Source organism: Microcaecilia unicolor, chromosome 2, assembly GCF_901765095.1.
Source record: "Microcaecilia unicolor chromosome 2, aMicUni1.1, whole genome shotgun sequence".
NCBI classification, from domain to species: Eukaryota; Metazoa; Chordata; class Amphibia; order Gymnophiona; family Siphonopidae; genus Microcaecilia; species Microcaecilia unicolor.
In genome coordinates, this window is record NC_044032.1 from 182675578 (window position 1) to 182695854 (window position 20277).

Sequence of the window (20277 nt, forward strand, 5' to 3'; positions counted from 1 at the left end):
AAAAAGGATAAAATAGAGAGGCACAAGTAGGAAAGGAAAAGGTAAGACGGAAAAAATGGAAAAAGGAAAGGAGACAAATTAATTTAGGAAATCAACAAAGGGAGAGTGGGAAGAGATCAGGACTACCCCTAATTAAAAATATAAACATAAAAATGTGTAGGCTGATAGACTATATGGCCTATCCAGGCTGCCCATCCATGCCATCTACTCTCCATATCAGTCCCTTACAAGCTCTCTTGAATTCAGATACTGTTTTCATCTCCACCACTTCCACCAGGAGGCCGTTCCACGAATTCATGACCTTTCCTCAGGTTACTTCTGAGTCTATCCCCTTTCACCTTCATTCTGTGCTCCCACTCGTTCCAGAGCTTCCTTTCCATTTTCAGTGATGGAAAAATGTCAGCTTTGTGAATATACATTTCTAATATCTTTGTATTTTGTGCAGTACAGGAGAAATGCATTTTATTTGGATTTTCATTTCTAACTTTTGGTCCTTTAATTTGTAATTCCTTAGCGTCCCTCCAGACCAGCTCAGGATTGGACTGATGGGTTGTGCACTCCTTCCAGCAGATGGAGATTTAAGAAATTCTGACTCTGGGAGCCAATAAGAGCCCTGGCCGTGTGATCCTAGACTCAGTATTCTCAGTCTCCAGCAGGTGGAAGGAGGTGAGCCCTCAGTCTCCTCTCTCTTTTTTTTTCTCTATCTTTTTCTGAATTAAAAAAAAAAAAGTGTAGTGCCTCTTCATCCTCTGTTCACCAGGTTTCTCTGTGTTTGAGGGGTGTTACTCTCGAGGGTACCATGTCCCTCTCCCTCCTTCCTTCCCCCCCCCCCCCCCCCGGTGCTCCTGCTGATCTTAGCTGCTCCTTGACAGCAGGGAAGAGCTGTACCCCTTCAGAGGAAGGGTGTTTTAGCTTGAGGAGAGGCAGCTGCATTGTGTGTAAAATAATAAAAGAGGAAAGCAACCTTTTCTCCCCTTGGCGTGAATGAGCAGATCAGCTGCATTGCCGCGGTAGTCCAGCTCTTTTGTAGTTAAAAAAAAAAAAAAAAAAGAGCCGCGATGTCGGAGAAGCTTCTTCAGTGCTTAGTTTGTCGGTGTAGTTGCGTCTGGGGCGTACAAATACTGCACAGCCATGGATTCACCGGCAGCTTCCTCTGTACCGTCTCCCTCGGTGTCTTCCATTCCTGCGGCAGAACCAGTTAGCGCTTCCTCAGTGGGAAAAGCCGCCATTTTGTCGAACTCTGCATCTATTTCAGTTTGGGACAGCCATGCACCATCTTAGCATGGCTGTTGTTCTGCCTCAAGTTTTTGCACCTCAGGAGGGAGGTTTTCCCCCTAAGTGTGTGTTGCAAATGTATCAGGTCTTTTTATTAAAGAAATCGGGCACTGAAGCTTCTTCAGGGGGGGTCCTTCTAATAGACAGTTAACCCTGGCTAAGAGGGCTCCGGAGGTCCTAGGATCTCCAGGAGGAGCAGCTCTCTGATGCAGAATTAGATTTACCCTCCTTAGGGGACATGGAAGGCTTGGAAGATCATCAGGTAGCGGATCCTCTCTCAGCTGAACCAGGTGCAGAATCTTTACCCGTAGGAGAAGATCCTTCTGTGGTCAGGATCTTCCATAAGGAGGATATTCAGTAGCTTATCTCTTCAGTAGTTTCTACCCTCTGTTTTGAGGATGAGCAACCTGTGGTTCCTGAGGTCCTTAAGGCGGTTTTGCTGGTCAGGGGCATTAAGCGCTCTGGGAAGACCTTTCCTATGCACCAAGACATCAGGGACATTATTCATGGCACAGTGGGATGTGCCGGATTCTCCCTTTTGTTTAGCCAGGTCCATGATGCGTCTTTATCCGGTTCCGGAAGAGGATAGGTCTCTTCTTAAAATTCCTATGGTGAACGATGTGGTTTCGGCAGTTACTAAGCGTAATACAGTTCCAGTCAATGGGGGTACGGCTCTTCGTGATATCCAGGACCGAAGGGCAGAGGCTCTTTTGAAGAGTAGCTTTGATGTTTCTTCCTTAGTGGTTCAGGCAGCTATCTGTGGTGCCTTGGTAGCTCGGGCCTGCTTTTCGCTGGGCTGAAAGAGTCTTGGACAAGGAGTCGGATGATTTGTCTTCCATAGATGCGGAAGTGGACAAAATTTGAATGGGCTCTGCTTTCTTAGCGGATGCCCTGTATGACTTGTTGAGAGCCTTCTCCAAGTCCATGGCTTTGGGGGCAGCGGCTCGCTGTTCCTTTTGTTGAGGGGTTGCTCGGTGGATGCAGCCTCCTATTCTAAGCTGAGTAAGATTCCCTTTAAGGGTTTCTTCTTGTTTCGAGTTGGATAAATTAGTTCGTAGCCTAGGGGATACTAAAGTACCTCATCTTCTGGAAGATAGGCCTAGAGCTCCTGTTCTAGGCTCGACGGTTGGCAGAGGGCAAGCTCGTGATTTTCAACATTTTCAGTCTGGAAGGGGACCTCAGGCCCAGAGATCTAGGTTCTTTCAGAGACCTCGGTCCTTTCTCGGCTCCCGTCATGGTGGCCGAGACTCTGACACTTCTTTTCAATCCCCTACCTGTCAGTACCAATGAAGGTGCACAGGGCCCCCCTTCTGATTCCAGTTAGCTCTCATTTTCTTCAGAGGTGGGCCCAGATCACCACCGATCAGTGGGTGTTAGAGGTTATTCGAGACGGGTATGCCTTAGAATTTGCACTGCCCCTTTCATACGCCTTTTTAGAGTCTCAGTCATGTCTCAAAACGAGTGCAGTGTGGACCACTCTATATAGGTTTTTAGACCTTTAGGCCATTTGTCCCGTTCCAGCTTCAGAAGTCAGATAGGGACACTATTCCATTTACTTTGTGGTCCCAAAGAAGGAAGGTTCCTTTCGTCCTATTTTAGATCTCAAGACAGTCAACCGTGCCCTCGAAGTTTCGAGTTTCCAGATGGAAACCCTTTGTTCCGTTATTGTCGCCGTCAGGATAGGAGAATTTCTGATTGCGTCGGATTGTATCTGCATATTCCGATCTGGCCCCTTCACCAGAAGTCTCTTCACTTTGCAGTTTTGGGGCATCACTTTCAGTTTCAAGCGCTTCCGTTCAGTCTAGCCACGGCTCCTTGCACTTTCACCAAAGTGATGATGGTGGTGGCGGCCGCCCTCAGGAAGGAGAGCATCCTAGTTCATCCTTACCTGGACGACTGGTTGAGCCGAGCAAAGTCGTACCAAGACAGTGTGAAGGTCACGGCTCGGGTAGTTCAGGTCCTGCAGTCCCTCGGTTGGGTAATCAACTTCGCCAAGAGCTGTCTCATTCCTTCTCAGTCTCTGGAGTATTTGGGGGTGTCCTTTGACACGGCACAAGGTCGGAGTTTTCTCCCTCCAAACAGATTTCTGAAGTTGCGGTCACAGATTCAGACCTTGTTGCACATGCCCCCACTCCCTGTGCTCGAGTGTATCTGCAGGTCCTGGGATCCATGACAGCATTGATAGAGGTGGTTCCCTGGGCCAGGGCCCACATGAAACCTCTTAAGTCCTCTCTTCTGTCCAGGTGGTCTCCTCAGTCAGACTCTCTGGAGAAGAGGTTGCCTCTTCGGGCCTTGGAGTTCAGCAGTTTCTTCTGGTGGCTGCGGATTAGCAGTCTGATTGGGGGGAAACTGCTGGATATGCCCCAGTGGATAGTGGTAACAACGGATGCCAGTCTCAGAGGCTGGGCAGCCCACTGCGTGGGACAGTTTGCTCAGGGTGTGTGGTCATCCCAAGAGGTCTTCCTGTCAATCAACCTGTTGTAAATCAGAGCGATTCAGCTGGCACTGGAAACCTTTTGTTCGCTGGTCAGAGGAGCGGCTGTGTGCATTCTGACTGACAACATGACTGCGGTGGCTCATGTCAATCGACAAGGAGGGACCAGAAGTTAGATCTTGCAGCAGGATTTGACACTTCTCATGACCTGGGTGGAGTGTCTGTCTGCTCTCTCAGCCTCGCATGTAGCAGGAGTGGAAAACATTCAGGCAGATTTTCTCAGTTGGCACACTAGATCTGGGAGAGTGGTCCCTCAGTCTGTAAGCATTTCGAATGATCACTGATCGCTGGGGGATTCCTCTCTTGGATCTGTTCACCTCAACATCAAGGTGGAGGGCATAGATGCTCTTCTCCAGCATTTTCCTCAGGATCTTCCTTACGCATTCCCTCCGTGCCCCTCTTGGGACGACTCATTCAAAGAATCGAGATGCACAGGGGACCGGTGATCCTGGTGGCTCCAGTTTGGCCTCGCAGGCCGTGGTACGCAGATCTAATGCGTCTTCAGTCAGCTCCTCCGCTCCATCTCCCGGATCAGGTAGGTCTTCTGGCCTGGGTCTGATTCTTCATCCAGACCCAGCTCAATTCTGTCTTATGGGCACATTTGATGAATAGGGTTTACTCTTCACAGGTCATCTCCACCATGCTCCATTTGTGTCGTCGGTCGACGTCTTTAAATTATGTTAGGACTTGGAGAGTCTTTGAAGGCTGGTGTTCTGAGCAGGGGTCTCGCTCCCCTTCGGGCTTCCGTAGCGGAAATATTGGACTTTTTGCAGCAGGGTTTTGATAAGGGATTGGCACTGGCATCCCTGAAGGTACAGATGGCGGCGTTATCCTGTTTTCGGGGTAAAGTCCAAGGTAAGTCTTTAGCTAGTCATCCAGATGTTTCCCGGTTGTTTTGCTGGGAGTCAGTCTCATTTGCCCTCTGGTAAGGGATATCTTTCCAGCCTGGGATTTGAATTTGGTGCTTTACATCCTTACAGGGTCTCCATTTGAACCTTTGTCGTAATGTTCCTTGAAGGATTTAACTCCCAAGACGGTATTTCTAGTAGCAATAGCATCGGCTAGCCGAGTGTCAGAATTGCAGGCCTTTTCCTGTAGGTTTCCTTTTTTGGAATTTTTACAGGAGCAAGCAATTTTACGTCTGGTTCCCTCATTTCTTCTTAAAGTTGTCTCGTGTTTTTGTCTTTCTCAGTCAGTTGTTTTGCCGGTTTTGGGATTGTGACTAGCAGCTTCCAAGCCCACTATTTCGAGGTGGCTTAAGGAGTTGATAGCTTCGGCTTACCTCTTGGCAGGGAAACAGGTCCCGGAAAAACTTAAAGCCCACTCTACGAGGGGTCAAGCAGCGTCTTGGGCGGAGAGGTTTCTGGTTCTGCTAGTGGACATTTGTAAAGCTGCGACGTGGGCGTTTTTGCATTTCTTTTCTAAACATTACAGACTGGACATTCAATATCGTCAGGAAGTGATCTTTGGAGCTCGGGTTCTTATGGCAGGGTTGCTGGGGTCCCTCCCTTAAGGGCACTGCTTTACTTCCCATCAGTCCAATCCTGAGCCAGTCCAGAGGGACACTAAGGAAGGAGAAATTAGACCTTACCTGCTAATTTGCTTTTCTTTAGTCCCTCCGGACCGGTCCAGGTCCCTCCTGTGGTCTCAGCTCAATATTTTCTTGGCTGTACTGAAGAGTAGTTAATTTGTTTGTCTTGTTTGTGTGATATGCTCCGGGCGGGGCTGCTCTGTGCATTTCACTTTTGTAGTTTAAAAAAAAACAAAACACACAAAAATGGTGAAAACAAACAAATTCAGGAAGTTTTGATATTCTGGTTTTCAAACATCTTCACCAGGGCGAGTTGTACTTGCATATATGAGGTACAGAGTTATGGCGTCTGTTTCAAGCATGTTGTTCCCAGTGCTGGCTTGGCTGCTCATTGGTGCCACAGACGATGGGATTTTCTCTTTCCTACTTTGTTATTCAGATACTGAGTCTAGGGTCACATGGCCATGGCTCTTATTGACTCCCAGAGTCAGAATTTCTCAGGTTCCACCTGCTGGAATTAGTGCACAACCCATCAGTCCAATCCTGGGCCACTCCGGAGGGACTAAAGGAAAACAAATTAGCAGGTAAGGTATAATGTCTCCTTGATGTGGGTTGATATATGCTTTGTGTGTGTGGACTGAGATGAGGGGTTCTGCTGGAGTGTTTTCTGTGTGGGGATCTGACAGTCTGACATGTTCAACTTTTCCAGCAGGTAATGCATTGTTCCATAACTGCACTGTTGTATTTTCAAAGATACAGTTTTGTGTCCAGAGTCATTGTAGTTGTATATAGGTTCTGTTTGCTACATAGTTTAAATAGTTCATTTGTGTGTGTGTGTGTGTGTGGAGGGGGGGTGTTATTTCACAAAGAGGGGCATTTTCAATATGAAGTCTAAGTCCGACTTTGGTCGTTTTGCAAAAAAACATCCAAAATCTGAATAGGGGAGAAGTTCATTTTCAAAAAAAGAAAGTCTTATCTTTTTTTTCGAAAATACTGATTTGAACAAGGTTTGTGATTTGGACATTTTGTTTTTTGGTCTATTTTTGAAAAAAAAAAAGTCCAAGTGCAAAACACACAAAATCAAGCCATTGGAATGTAGGAGGAGCCAGCATTTTTAGTAGACTGGTCCCCCAGACATCCCAGGAAAGCAATAGAGCACCCTAGGGGCTACTGCAATGCCCTTCATAAAATGGCTCCCAGATACACATCTCACCATTGCTCCCTTATCTCGTCTTCTGAGCCTCCCAGAACCCACCCAAATCCCACTACCCCCAACTGTACACCACTGCCATAGCTCTTATGAGTGAAGAGGGCACCTATATGTGGATACAGTGGGTTTCTGGTGAGTTTTGGAGGGCTCACTGTTTCCTCCACAAGTGTAACAGGTAAGGGGAGGTATGGTCGTGGGTCCACCTGTCTGCAGTTTTTTTTTTTGGTTACATTTGTACCCCGCGCTTTCCCACTCATGGCAGGCTCAATGCGGCTTACATGGGGCAATGGAGGGTTAAGTGACTTGCCCAGAGTCACAAGGAGCTGCCTGTGCCGGCAATCGAACACAGTTCCTCAGTTCCCCAGGACCAAAGTCCACCACCCTAACCACTAGGCCAGTTCATTGCACCCACCACTAGACTACTCCAGGGACCTGCATGCTAACAATTCATGTTTTTAATCACATTTTTGGGGAGTGGGAGGGGGTTAGTGACCACTGGAGGTCATCCCTGATTCTCTACAGTGGTCATGTGGTCATTTAGGGCACCTTTTGTGCCTTATTCATTATAAAGATAGTAATAGGCACCAATTTGTATTTATATAGAAGGGAGCTCACAATCAACTCTTATATATATATATATGCTCTACTTCCATCTATTTATTTTCAACAGTACATAATTTCCATCGGATCTACTGAGTCAGAAAGTCATAATATTATCTTTTATAGGATCAGTCAGATCGGCGTACCAGTGGCGTAGCTACGTGGGGCCTGAGGGGGCCGGGGCCCCCGCAGATTCACCCCCGGACCCCCCTCCCGGCGAACCCGCCCCCGCCGCCGCCTACCTTTACTTTTGCTGTTGGGGGATCCCACTCCCTGCCAGCCGACGTCTTCTCAGTCCTTCCTGCTCTTCAATTTGTTTGCTGACGTCGGACGTCAGCAAACAAATTGAAGAGCAGGAAGCGACTGAGAAGAAGACGTCGGCTGGCGGGGAGTGGGATCCCCCGCCAGCAAAAGTAAAGGTAGGCTGCAGCGGCGGCAGGTTCGCGGCGGGAGTGGGGGGTGGCAATGTCGGCCGGGGGGGGGGGGGGGGCTAAAATGTGCCCCTCCCCCGGGCTCTGGACCCCTCCCCCACGGAAGGCTGGCTACGCCCCTGCGGCGTACCCTCCCCTAATTAGGCTAAATGAGCCTAGCATATATCAAAAAGGGGCGTAACGCAATCCTTATCAATCCTTAAGAGTACTTCCTTAAAAGTTTTTCTTCTTTTTTTTCTTTTTTACTTTTTTTCAAATATATTAGGCTTAATAGCGTTTTGATAGTTATATAAAACTTTTCAAATTATTATGCATAACATGTTCTTAGTATATCCAGGTACTTAGCTTTTAGCTTCGGCTTTTAATTTTCCTTATATACACAGCATTGGAGACCAGATGTCAACCACATAGATCCATGTTTAGGTAGTCTCCTATAAAGAAAATAAGTATTCTCAGCGTATATTACTATCATTATGTCCTTAACCCACAGAAAGATCTTCACTCACCACAAGTATGTCAGACGGTTACCATCAAAGATGGCCGACATTACTATTCTGATAGATTTATATCCTGTTACGTAAACTATGACGTATTATAAAAACAGGTCTAGCTCAAAACGTCTTAGTTTTAGTCCTGAATGGCTTTGTTTTCTTCCATCATGGCTGAAAAACGTCAAAGTGTTAGAGAATGCCCAGAGCCCACCTGTAACATGCCCCTGACACGCCCCCTTGTGATTTGATCGCACTTCTGACGGACTTCATAGAAAAACGTCTAAAAATTGTTTTTGACAATACCATTGGATGTTTTTGTGAGAAAAATGTTCAGATGCAGATTTATACTACTTTTTGGACATTTTTCTTTTTTGATAATGATCTCCAAAGTGTCCACAGCAGTGGAGGGTTTGTGGTGGTGTTATTGAGCTGACATCATAATTTGAATATTTATTATTTTTTGTATGGAAGCTGTAAAGGGAAACATTTTAGCTCTCTGTCACTTACATTCCTAGAATTTACGCACAGTGTTGTAGAATGTACCTGTTCCTCAAGTAACTTGGGCGTCAGCATTTACACCAGGTTTTAGATGGCATAAATGCCTGCAACTAAATATAATTGCAGGAAACGGGCGCTGAGCGAACTCTATAAACTATGTCAAAATTTAGGTGTATTCCATTAACTGTGCCTTTAGAATAGTTTATAGAATATGCCTAAGCGTATTTTTTCAGCGCCTATTATTATAATTTTTTTTAGGTGTCATAAATAGAATCTAGCCCTTAATGCGTTAAGTGTTTAATTTACTTTAAAAATTGTGTGTGGTCCCCCCCCCCCCCCACCCGTATCCAGCTTTGGCCCATATGTTTTCTCCCCTTCTAACTAGCTCACTCATTTTAGGTGATCTGAACCCTCTGCACTGGTTCACTGCTTCTATCTTCACGGCAGTTGTGACAGGCAACTGCAAGTAGAAGGCAGACGTAGAGACATTTTGAACATTCTCATTTCCCCCCTCCTCCCCCACATGAGCCCTTGCACACTCCTCTTTCCCAACCTTACCTTGTTTTCTCACCCTTTGTAAGCACAGGCATGCAGATATTCCTCTGCTTGCTACTCAAGCCCACCCACCCCCCAAGCTGTCTACAGTGATTATGAGGGGAAGAAGGCAGACAGAAGCTGAAGCAGACAGAAGAGCTTTTCTGCTGCGTAACCTAGACCTTCCCCTTTCCTATTTCTGGGTACAGGAGAGGGAGGGTGTAAGGTTTGGGTGGAGACACACAACTAAATATTCTGCTGCCTAATCCAGTCCCCTACTCTTCTGTTTCTGTACCCTCCCATGCAGCACACACCAGCACTGCCAAGTAGTCCACCAAGAGATATCCAGTACCCCCTATAGGCCTTTCTGGTCCTGGGGAATTCTAATAAGATTTGCTTCCTTGAGTCACATGATGCTGTGAGGGTAGACGGACATGAGTCTGACCCGCTCCGAGGCCCTGTGGCATATTTTTGGAATTTTGATTCCAATGGGTATCTACTTTCTGTCAAGAGGTCATTGGGGGTGGTGATCCCGTGAAATACGCAACTTGGTGCCTGCAACCTTGATCCTCTCTTTCTTGACACAAAGTGCATATTGAAAGCATGGCAAACCTATCCCTTATCTTTAATGGGGAAAATTGTGTTATGATTTTATTACCTCGTTGGCTGTATGTATGCCAAATGCTACCTCTGGTACTAAGTGTTTTCCAGGATAGGCATTTGAAAAAAATGTTAATACTTTTCTTTTGGAATGGAAAGCGGGCCCATGTCTTTTTCAGTAACGCAGTGGTTCCCAAACCTGATCCTGGAGGCACCCCAGCCAGTCAGATTTGCAGGATATCCACAATGAATATTCATAAGAGAGATTTGCATGCAGTGGAGGCAATGCATGCAGATTTTTTTCATTGAATATTCATTATGTTTATCTTGAAAAGCTGACTGGTTGGGGCGCTTCCATGATCAGGTTTGGGAACCACTGCAATAGCTTGTAGCATGAGACACATCCATAATTGGTACAGAATGGTCTCTTGTTTTTCTTAAACAGCAGTGGATATTGTGTTGTCCCACCTGCTGCATTTCAGTTTTATATTACATGCCAAGGTGCATCAACTTGGCTCCTTTTGGCATTCATATCCAATTTTTAAACCTGTATGTGTGACTTGGAAATGGTTATATAAAATTTTTGAACCTGCCATCTCGTGTATCACTATTCCTGTCTGTCCATGGTAACAGTTTTTCCTCAGGTGTGACGGGCCTGCTTCTATGAAAAACACAAATTATTCCAACTTGAGTGGCGACAGTGAGGACTATCATTTCTTTTTCAAGTAGTGACATATCAAGGCACCATGCATCCAATCACTGACCTCCGTGCGGCGTATCAATTGTTCACTAAAGATGTCTTTCTTTATTTGCAATTACACCATTATGTATCTTCATTGCTACCCTCGGCACTGATGGCAGAGGTGTATGAACGGTTGTCAGAGGCTTATAGTTTAGAGGCACAACAGAGGATTCTGCTATGTTTCCATCACAGGTACATTTTTGGATGCTTTGCCAGCTTTTGACCTGACACTGCTAGCCCAGCGGTGGTCTGCTGATTTGTCTGTGGGAGTCATAGTAGCACATCTTACTAAAAGTCTCATTAATTGTAGATCTCTGTCAAAAACCTTTACACATTGGGCGATACTGTACAGAGTGGTGATGTGCTTAAATATTTCCCCCAATCTGGAGTATATGTCCACCCGTTAGTGACCCCCTGATGAAGCAGTATCGAAACCCAGATTTGTGTTGGGGATCGCTTGAGATGTGGTAGAGGAGTGTATTTTAGTTTTGGTTTTAATTCACTGGTGGTGATACATCGTGGGACATTTCAGATTGTGATTGCAAATAACTGCATTAGATTCCTGGAAGGAGCAAGTAGCCTGTTCCCCTTATAACTGAAAATCTATTCAGATAAGTTAATCTACTATATTTATTGCTGTGTATGAGCTTACTACATTGAACTTGCATTCAATTTACATTATATTCAATGGAACAATTTGTGCTATGATTGTTCCTATAGCTTGTCTCACATTGGAGTGAGTGTTGAATCTGAGCACATTTATACTCGCTGTGTTTGGACTTATTACTGTTGATGTGAGAATTCAATTTAGAAATCCAATGCTTTTAGTATTGTACTGCATTTTGAGGTGTAGGGATATCATTTGTGTGTACTCCTTTTCTTGATTTATTATTATACATACGTATATAACAAACAGTTTCTGTTCTCCTAAAGAAGGCTTCTCCATTGAAGCCAAAATGCAGTAGCAATTGATAGGGATAACTTGAAGTTGATCTGCCAGTAACTAGCCAGAAACCACAAGATAATGTGTGAATATCTAATGAAATCTTGTACAGAAAATAAAGAAAATTAAATATTAACAACACATCCAATAATAGTAAAATGACACGGCAAGTTATAGTAATACTAACAAAGTCCACGGCATTGTGGGGAGGAATATCAAGTAGAAAAAAGGTAATTAAACCAATACATGCAAAACTAAGCTAGCAGCAGCAATAGAAATTTGCCTGATTATTGACCTACAGTGTAGCTTTCAAAATATGCCAAAATATAATGTAATCTAATCTTCCCAAGATTTTAGCTGACCTTGCTGGATTCCTTACAAGAAATAAACCAGACTGGATTCTAAGTATGGAAAGTTATTGCCGGTACAGCATTCAGACATTTGATCTCACTTTTCCTTTATCATTTGTGGTAGCAATTTTGAATAAGTGATAAACAGTCCAAAGTCATTGGGAGGGAACACACATACAGGAGGACAGATAGATCCATAGATGTGATGTTTTTATACGCCCAATGTCCTTATAGTAATATAGACTGGAATACAAAAAGTAGATTTAATGGAAGTTTCACTTAAAACTAAAGGGTTCTACTTTTGGGGGCACATAGCAAATTTTGTGTGGATTTGGTGGGGGAAGGTAATGGAGATAGCTGTTGCTGGCTTACCCTTTTTAGCCTACTTTCCAAAGGGAAAGGTGGTTTAGGAAATCGGTGTCTACAAGATACTGTAAACTTTTTGTCTTGAAAGTAATTTACTTTGGAGATTCAGAATATGATTTGAGAATAGTTTGCAGATGTTTCTGTGCTTGATGTTTCGAAGATTCAATTATCTTAGAAACTGCAAATATAGATTTTGGATAAACCTTGGCGATTTTATTTAATATAAGTGATAATGCCTAATAGCTGCATAGGGCAACAGAATGGAAGTGTAAACCCCCTAGTACAGTAATATTTTAATGCAGGACCACATTGACAAATAGAGTTTAGGATCAGTGCTGGATAAAGTGGATGGTGGCCTGGAGGGTCCCTCTGTAATAATCTAGTCCAGTAGTTCCAAACCTGATCATGGAGGTGGTTTTCAAAATATCCCCAATGAATATTCATGAGAGAGATGTGCATGCAGTGGTGTGATTATTCATTATGGATATCCTGAAAACCTGACTGACTGACAGGTGCCTCCAGGACCAGGTTTTGGGAATCGCTGATCTAGCCAGTCCAGTGGCTGAGGCACACTTGGAGCGTTATTAGGCTTATTTTCGAAAGAGAAGGGCACTCATCTTTCGACACAAATTGGGAGATGGGCATCCTTCTCCCAGGGTTGCCCAAATCGGCATAATCAAAAGCTGATTTTGGGCGTCCTCAACTGCTTTCCGTCACGGGGACAACCAAAGTTCACAGGGACGTGTCGGAAGCATAGCGAAGGCGGGACTGGGGCGTGCCTAACACATGGGTGTCCTCGACCGATAATGGAAAAAAGAAGTTCGTTCCTGACGAGCACTTGGGCGACTTTACTTGGTCCATTTTTTTCTTATGACCAAGCCTCAAAAAGGTGCCCGAACTGACCAGATGACGACCGTAGGGAATCGGGGATGACCTCCCTTTACTCTCCCATAGTGTTCACTAACCCCCTCCCACCATAAAAAAAATTTAAAAATATTTTTTACCAGCCTCTATGCCAGCCTCAAATGTCATACCCAGCTCCCTGACAGCAGTATGCAGGTCCCTGGAGCAGTTTTAGTGGGTGCAGTGCACTTCAGGCAGGCAGACCCAGGCCCATCCCCCCCACCTGTTACACTTGTGGTGGTAAATGTGAGCCCTTCAGAACCCACCGTACCAACATGTAGGTGTCCCCCTTCACCCCTTAGGGCTATGGTAGTGTTGTACAGTTGTGGGTAGTGGGTTTTGGGGGGGGGGGTTGAGGGGCTCAGCACCCAAGGTAAGGGAGCTATGCTGTGGAAGCAATTTCTGAAGTCCACTGCAGTGCCCCCTAGGGTGCCTGGTTGGTGTCCTGGCATGTTAGGGTGACCAGTGCACTATGAATGCTGGTTCCTCTCATGACCAAATGGCTTGGATTTGGTCGTGTCTGAGATAGGCGTCCTCGGTTTCCATTATCGCCGAAAATCGGGGACGACTATCTCTAAGGACCACCTAAATGTTGAGATTTGGGCGTCCCCGACCGTATTATCGAAACGAAAGATGGACGCCCCTTCGTCCTCCTCCCCTATCCCGCTCTCTGTTGGAGTTCCTCAGGGATCTGTCCTTGGGCCCCTCCTTTTTCAATCTACACCTCTTCCTTAGGCTCCCTGATCTCATCTCATGGTTTCCACTATCATCTTTATGGTGACGACACCCAGCTGAATCTCTCCACACCAGACATCACTGCGGAAACCCAGGCCAAAGTATCGGCCTGCTTATCCGACATTGCTGCCTGGATGTCCAACCGCCACCTGAAACTGAACATGGCCAAGACTGAACTTATTGTTTTCCCACCCAAACCCACTTCTCCTCTCCCTTCACTCTCTATCTCTGTTGATAACACCCTCATCATCCCCGTCTCATCTGCCCGCAACCTCGGTGTCATCTTCGACTCCTCCCTCTCCTTCTCTGCGCATATCCAGCAGATAGCCAAGACCTGTCGCTTCTTCCTCTACAACATTAGCAAAATTCGCCCCTTCCTCTCTGAGCACACCACCCGAACTCTCATCCACTCTCTCATTACCTCTCGCCTTGACTACTGCAACCTACTCCTCACCGGCCTCCCACTTAGCCACCTATCCCCCCTTCAGTCCATCCAGAACTCTGCCGCACGTCTTATCTTCCGCCTTGACCGATATACTCATATCACCCCTCTCCTCAAGTCACTTCACTGGCTTCTGATCAGATACCGTATACAGTTCAAGCTTCTCCTACTAACCTACAAATGCACTCGATCTGCAGCCCCTCCTTACCTCTCTACCCTCATCTCCCCTTACGTCCCTACCCGTAACCTCCGCTCTCAAAACAAATCCCTCCTTTCAGTGCCCTTCTCCACCACCGCCAACTCTAGGCTCCGCCCTTTCTGCCTCGCCTCACCCCATGCTTGGAACAAACTCCCTGAGCCCATACGCCAGGCCCCCTCCCTACCCATTTTCAAATCATTGCTCAAAGCCCACCTCTTCAATGTTGCTTTCGGCACCTAATCACAACACCTCTACTCAGGAAATCTAGACTACCCAACTTGACATTTCGTCCTTTAGATTGTAAGCTCTTCTGAGCAGGGACCGTCCTTAGTTATTAATTTGTACAGTGCTGCGTAACCCTAGTAGCGCTCTAGAAATGTTAAGTAGTAGTAGTAGTATGTCCTGCGAGGACGTCCTCAGGAAAACTTGGGCACCCCTTTCGATTATTCCCCTTTATATATAAATAAAATGAAGTTTGATCTTCTAGACCAGATGTCCTTGAGGTCCACAACCCAGCCTGGTTTTCAGGATATCTACAGTGAATATATATGAGATCTGTTTGCATGCAGTGAATGCAAACAGATATTGTACATATTCAATATGGAAATCCTGAAAACCAGGCTGGGTTGTGGACTTCGAGAACACCTGCTTTAAACTGACTCTTTCAGCCCACCTTGTCTCCACCAACAATTTTTTTCTTCTAAAACTCTTGTTCCCTAATACACACACTGCCCCAGCCCTATCCTAATCAGTCTGAACCTCCCACCAGCCGTTTCTCCTAGTCAGCTCCCATCATCCTGTCATTAATCCCTGCAAATCTCCAAGTTGGGTCTCCCCTGGTTTGTTAATGCCTCCTGACTTTTCTTGCCACAGGCACCACCTCTGGATAACTGTTCTGTTCTCTTCCAGCTATCGTATGTTCTCCGTTAGCTTCATCGCATGGTGTCCAAACATCTTCACTCTTCAAACAGTCTTGCAAGAATAACGTGGGAGTTTGTATGCTGAATAAATTAAACTCGCTAAGAGCCGCACAGTTCTGGAAACTGTGCCAACAGTTTTAGTTCTTGATTAACATGGGGGGGAACATTGAAGAAAAGCGCATTGATGGTGTTGACAACTCTAATTAAGTGATGGAAATTTTTTTGTTATATTTGAGTAAGAGGACTGTTGTTTGCCATGATGAAGTTGTGGAGGTTAGTTATAACAGGGTAATGGGGGGCTAAATTGGGTAGGTTTTGAGAAGGCGGAATTTGGGGGGGGGATAGCCTTTAGATAAGGCTAATAGGGTGTAAAGGGAGAGGGATGGTATTGGCATGTCTCGGTTTTACTGGGGTACGAGCTGTTTTTAAGGTCAGGCTATCTATTGCAGGACACAAAATGGGAGGTTCCCTGAGGGCTCAGCAGGTGACTTCCCAGAGATAATAAAATTATATCTGAAACAAAATTATTTACTGCCACCGTTAGGTCCCGAAGTGCCTTCCAGATGGTATTCAATGTAACCTCCACGGGAGCCAAAAACTCCAAGTTGATTTCTCCTAGGTGTTTAGGAGTGGTTCCGCCGATTCGGGTTCTGCTGTAAACGTCCTCCGTTTCAGCATATACCTCTAACTCACTCCTCCACTCCTTTGGACATGGTGGTTGAATAATTTGGGAGCGGTGGAGTTGTTTATTCCAGGTCCAAGAGCATCGACGCTCCTTCGCCGGCGCTAATCAAAGGACTCGCCAACCCTTTCATCTGTGGGCAGTTGGTCGCGCAGCGGTCCCGAACTTGCTGCTCAGGGGATAAAACGCTGGCCATCCGCCAGTTTATTTATTTATACCCCACATTTTCCCACCTCTTTGCAGGCTCAATGTCGCTTCCCCTTCCTCTCAAGGTAACTGCAATTGCAGAGAGGAAATTTGCGTAAAGAAGGTGAAACTTCAGAGGGCAGCTAGGCCGTTGGGCATACGAACTTCAGGTCACCATCTTACCACTCTCCCAGTTTGGGACACTCGTTGTCTGGTTTCTCCTCAGAGGCCTGTCTGATATGGGTAACCCTTCAGCATAGCCCTCTAAGTCATTGAAACACACAAGCCCCTCCACCTCTACAAGGTGGTGTCTCTTCGGAGGGGAAAAATGTCTTTTTAATGTTCAGTTGTTTAGTTTCTTGCTTTTGTATTAAACTGATTCGCCTGGCGGGCGGTAAGGCACTCGCACATGCGCATTGGAGTGCTGCACTCCTTAAAGCTCTGGATTTTTGCTCTGACAATCTTGCCAAGCTGGGTGACACTGAACCCGTGTCAACCCACTTGTGAGAATAAGACGCATGCTGTCTTCGGAGAATACCTGCTACAGGTAAGTATCTTTGCTTTTCACTACCCCTAAAAACTCATAATTAGCTTGAAAGTAAACAGGCGTATTGTCAAAGCACTTAGACTTACACAGTTACATAGTAACTTATGGAACTTTTAAAATGAGCTTAAATGTCCCTGTCTATGATGGTGTCCACCAGTTCAAAGATGTTCATAATTATGGTTAATTATAGTCCAGGTGTTAAAACTAGAACTGAAAATCATCTTCAATACTGCCAGTTTTTAAGATACACATTTGAATATATGTTCCCTGCACTTAAGACATTTTTAGCAATCAGATCTTTTGTTTGAGTACTAGAAATTGAATTGTGTGCTAGTGGCCAGACTGAGTGATTTTAAATCCATTTCAAAGTTTTTCGCTTGTGAATAAGTTTCATGTATTCGGTGCCATGAAGAATACTGGAGCTAGATGAGGAAGTGAATAATCCATTATTAATCCAGTTCCTTGTCCATTTGTATTCCATAGAAGTAGGAAATAAAAATAGCTGACACTTGATGACATTTCCTGTTATTTCTTCTCCACTGCATTAGCATTGTTTAAAAAAAATAGTGTCAGCTTTTTGATAGGACTACAGCAAGTATATGGTTGCAGTTGTGTACATTGGGGGGAGTTTTGACTGCATCAAACTTGTCTTCCCCCCCCCCCCCCCCCCCCCCCCCCTCTTGTTTTATAGTCAAGTCCCTCATCTCCAGAGCCTGCCAGTCTTCCTGCAGAAGACATCAGTATAAATTCTAATGGTCCAAAGCCCACAGAAATTAATCTAGATGATGACCAAGAAGATCTTTTTGCTGGTAAGTTTCCTGTCCATTTTTTTTTTTTTTTTTTAAAGAGCATTGTTTTCAAAGAATGGTGACTCAAGCTGCATGTTGGTTTGAATGTCTCTAGAACATATTGTAACTTTTGCTAACCCAGGCCTCGACAGATTTTCTTAGGATCTAGGAGCCAGACTCAGAACAACTGGAATTATTTATATACATTTATAAATTGCACATTCACATCCCCACTCACAAGCAGCAGCCTCTCTCAAAATCATTTGCCCCTCCCCTGACAGAAATGTCACAATCTTTTCTCTCCCCTCCCCCCCTTTACTGGGCTGCTGGAGAATTTCCTCCTCAGTAACACATCTGCTTCTACTGTTCCGAATCGCCTGATTAACAAGGCTTCATGTGGGCTACCTTTCTAGGGTGGACATTCCCTCCACCCTATTTACTCTGGATCTCTCTCTGTCCCCCCAGCAACACTCCTCTCCCCTCTCAGTTCTGTCTGTATCCCTGCTTCTGGCACACACACATTCCCCATGACTCTCTCTGCCTCTCCTAGCACATACTCCCCAGAGCTTTCTCTCAAACTCCTCTCCTCCAGCACACACAGCTCTCTCTCATTCAACTCACCCAGACCTTACTCCATAGCACATACCCCCCCCAATAGCTTTCTCTTGATAACCTCCTGTAGCTGTCTCCCAACAGCCAACCCCATAACTGAATCCTTTCAAACATTTCTCGAGCTTTCTCTCTTCTCCCCCCCTCGACCCCTGTAGCACACAGACGCCCAGCTCTCTTTTAGTTCTCCCTTGACCCCTGTAGTACACAGACATTCAGCTCTCTTCTTCTACACCCCACCCCTTGCCCCCCCCCCCCCCTCCCCGGCAGACAGACATCCAGCTCCAGAAGTGGTTGACTGACTTGTTTGGGGATGAGGGATGTGTTGACAGTCCCCCACCAATGGGTGAATTTTGATTTAAATCAAATCCATCAGGAAAATTCTGCATTGCTAAATGAAAAGCAATAAAAGATTTATTTATTTATTTGTAGCATTTGTATCCGATGTTTTCCCACCTATTTGCAGGCTCAATGTGGCTTACATTGTTCCGTAATAGTGAGTACCAATTTCGGAAAAGAGAAATACATAGTTAGAGGTATGGAGATAGAAATGATTAGGTATTCATGTACTAAAGTTCATTATATAACAGCAAATAGAGATATTTTTTTTTTTAGTTGACATTTAGGATGGATTAGTGTGGTATGCTATCTTGAATAGGTTGGTTTTCAATAGTTTATGGAAATTAATTATGTCGTGGGTTGTTTTTATATGTTTTGGTAATTCATTCCATATTTGCGTACCTAAATAGGAGAAACTGGATGCATATGTTAATTTATATTTTAAATTATATTTTAATTTATATTTTAAAAGATAGCTGCCTGTTTCATTTTAACTGCTATAAAATTGATAGTATCCACAATAACAAAATATTTGTTCAAAATAGAATTCACGTACTCACTTTGGAAGCCCACCCAGAAAAATTAGTATGACACATGAGTATTTACTACACTGAAATTCCCAGTATATCACACATAAAATTCACTTCACTGAAACCGTGTTCAGTTACTTTTCAGAGTAAGAATTACTTCTTACATATCATAACGATTGGGAAGGAAAAAGTCTCAGAAAATGCAGATGATTATTTCAAATGATCCTACTGCATTGATCATTGGCTAAAAAAAACCTTCCCCCTCCCCCTTTTTTTTTTTAATCGTCAGTCATTAAATTCTTTTTTTTCTTTATAAATGTTTTATCATAATATCTGTCTTTACATATCTAATATAAACCAGCTACATAGCTTGAACTTGACAGCTGCAGCAATCACCCCGATGTTGGCCACCGTTCTACATATAGTAACATAGTAAATGACGGCAGATAAAGACCTCAACAGTCCATCCAGTCTGCCCAGCAGTCACATTCATTATCAATTCAAGATTAAATCAACAATGAACGTGATATTATTTCTCCGAGGACAAGCAGGCTGCTTGTTCTCACGACTGGGTGACGTCCGCGGCAGCCCCCACCAACCGGAAAGAAGCTTCGCGGGACGGTCGGCACGCAGGGCACGCCCACCGCGCATGCGCGGCCATCTTCCCGCCCGTGCGCGACCGCTCCCGCCAGTTCCTTTTTTTCCGCGCCTGGAGAGAGTCGTGTTTTGCGCTCTCTCTGTTCAGCCGCCGGATCGTTCGATCGCGTATACGCTGATCGTGCTTTTTTCTTATTTTGTTTATCGGTTTTAGTTACCGCCCGGTTTCCTTTAAAAAAAAAAAAAAAAAAAAGAAACCCTGCGCGTGTGGGACACGCGCTCCCTTTTTTTTCCCCTCGCTTCCAGCGGGGACGCCACATTGCGGCCTAGTGGCCGCTCGGTCGTTTGGTTTTCGTGGTGTGATTTTAGCCACCATTGACGACTTTGACTTCGCCGACGCGATTTTTCCGTCGATGTCCTCGAAGGTCCCGAGTGGATTTAAAAAGTGTGGTCGCTGCGGCCGGCCGATCTCGCAGACCGACACCCACGCTTGGTGCCTCCAGTGCCTCGGGCCGGAGCACAATCTCAAGTCGTGTTCTTTGTGTCTCGGTCTCCGGAAACGGACTCAGGTTGCGAGGCAAGTTCTGCGGGACCGTCTTTTTGGAACTTGCGCCGGCCCCTCGACGTCGACCTCGAAGGCATCGGTATCGACGCCCGGCCCTTCGGTACCGGTATCGATGCCCGAGACATCGGCACCGATGGCAGCGACCCCAGGAGAACAGGTCCTGTCGGCCC

The 20277-nt window shown here is 45.4% G+C and overlaps 1 protein-coding gene across 1 annotated transcript in view; it reads left to right on the plus strand.

The window, feature by feature from the left end:
* The window catches only part of SNX2 (sorting nexin 2), a 154171-nt gene that overhangs the window by 3778 nt on the left and 130116 nt on the right, over nt 1-20277 (plus strand). The window contains 1 exon segment of the mRNA XM_030193541.1: nt 17371-17488. Within this exon segment, the coding sequence (XP_030049401.1) occupies nt 17371-17488 (118 nt within the window).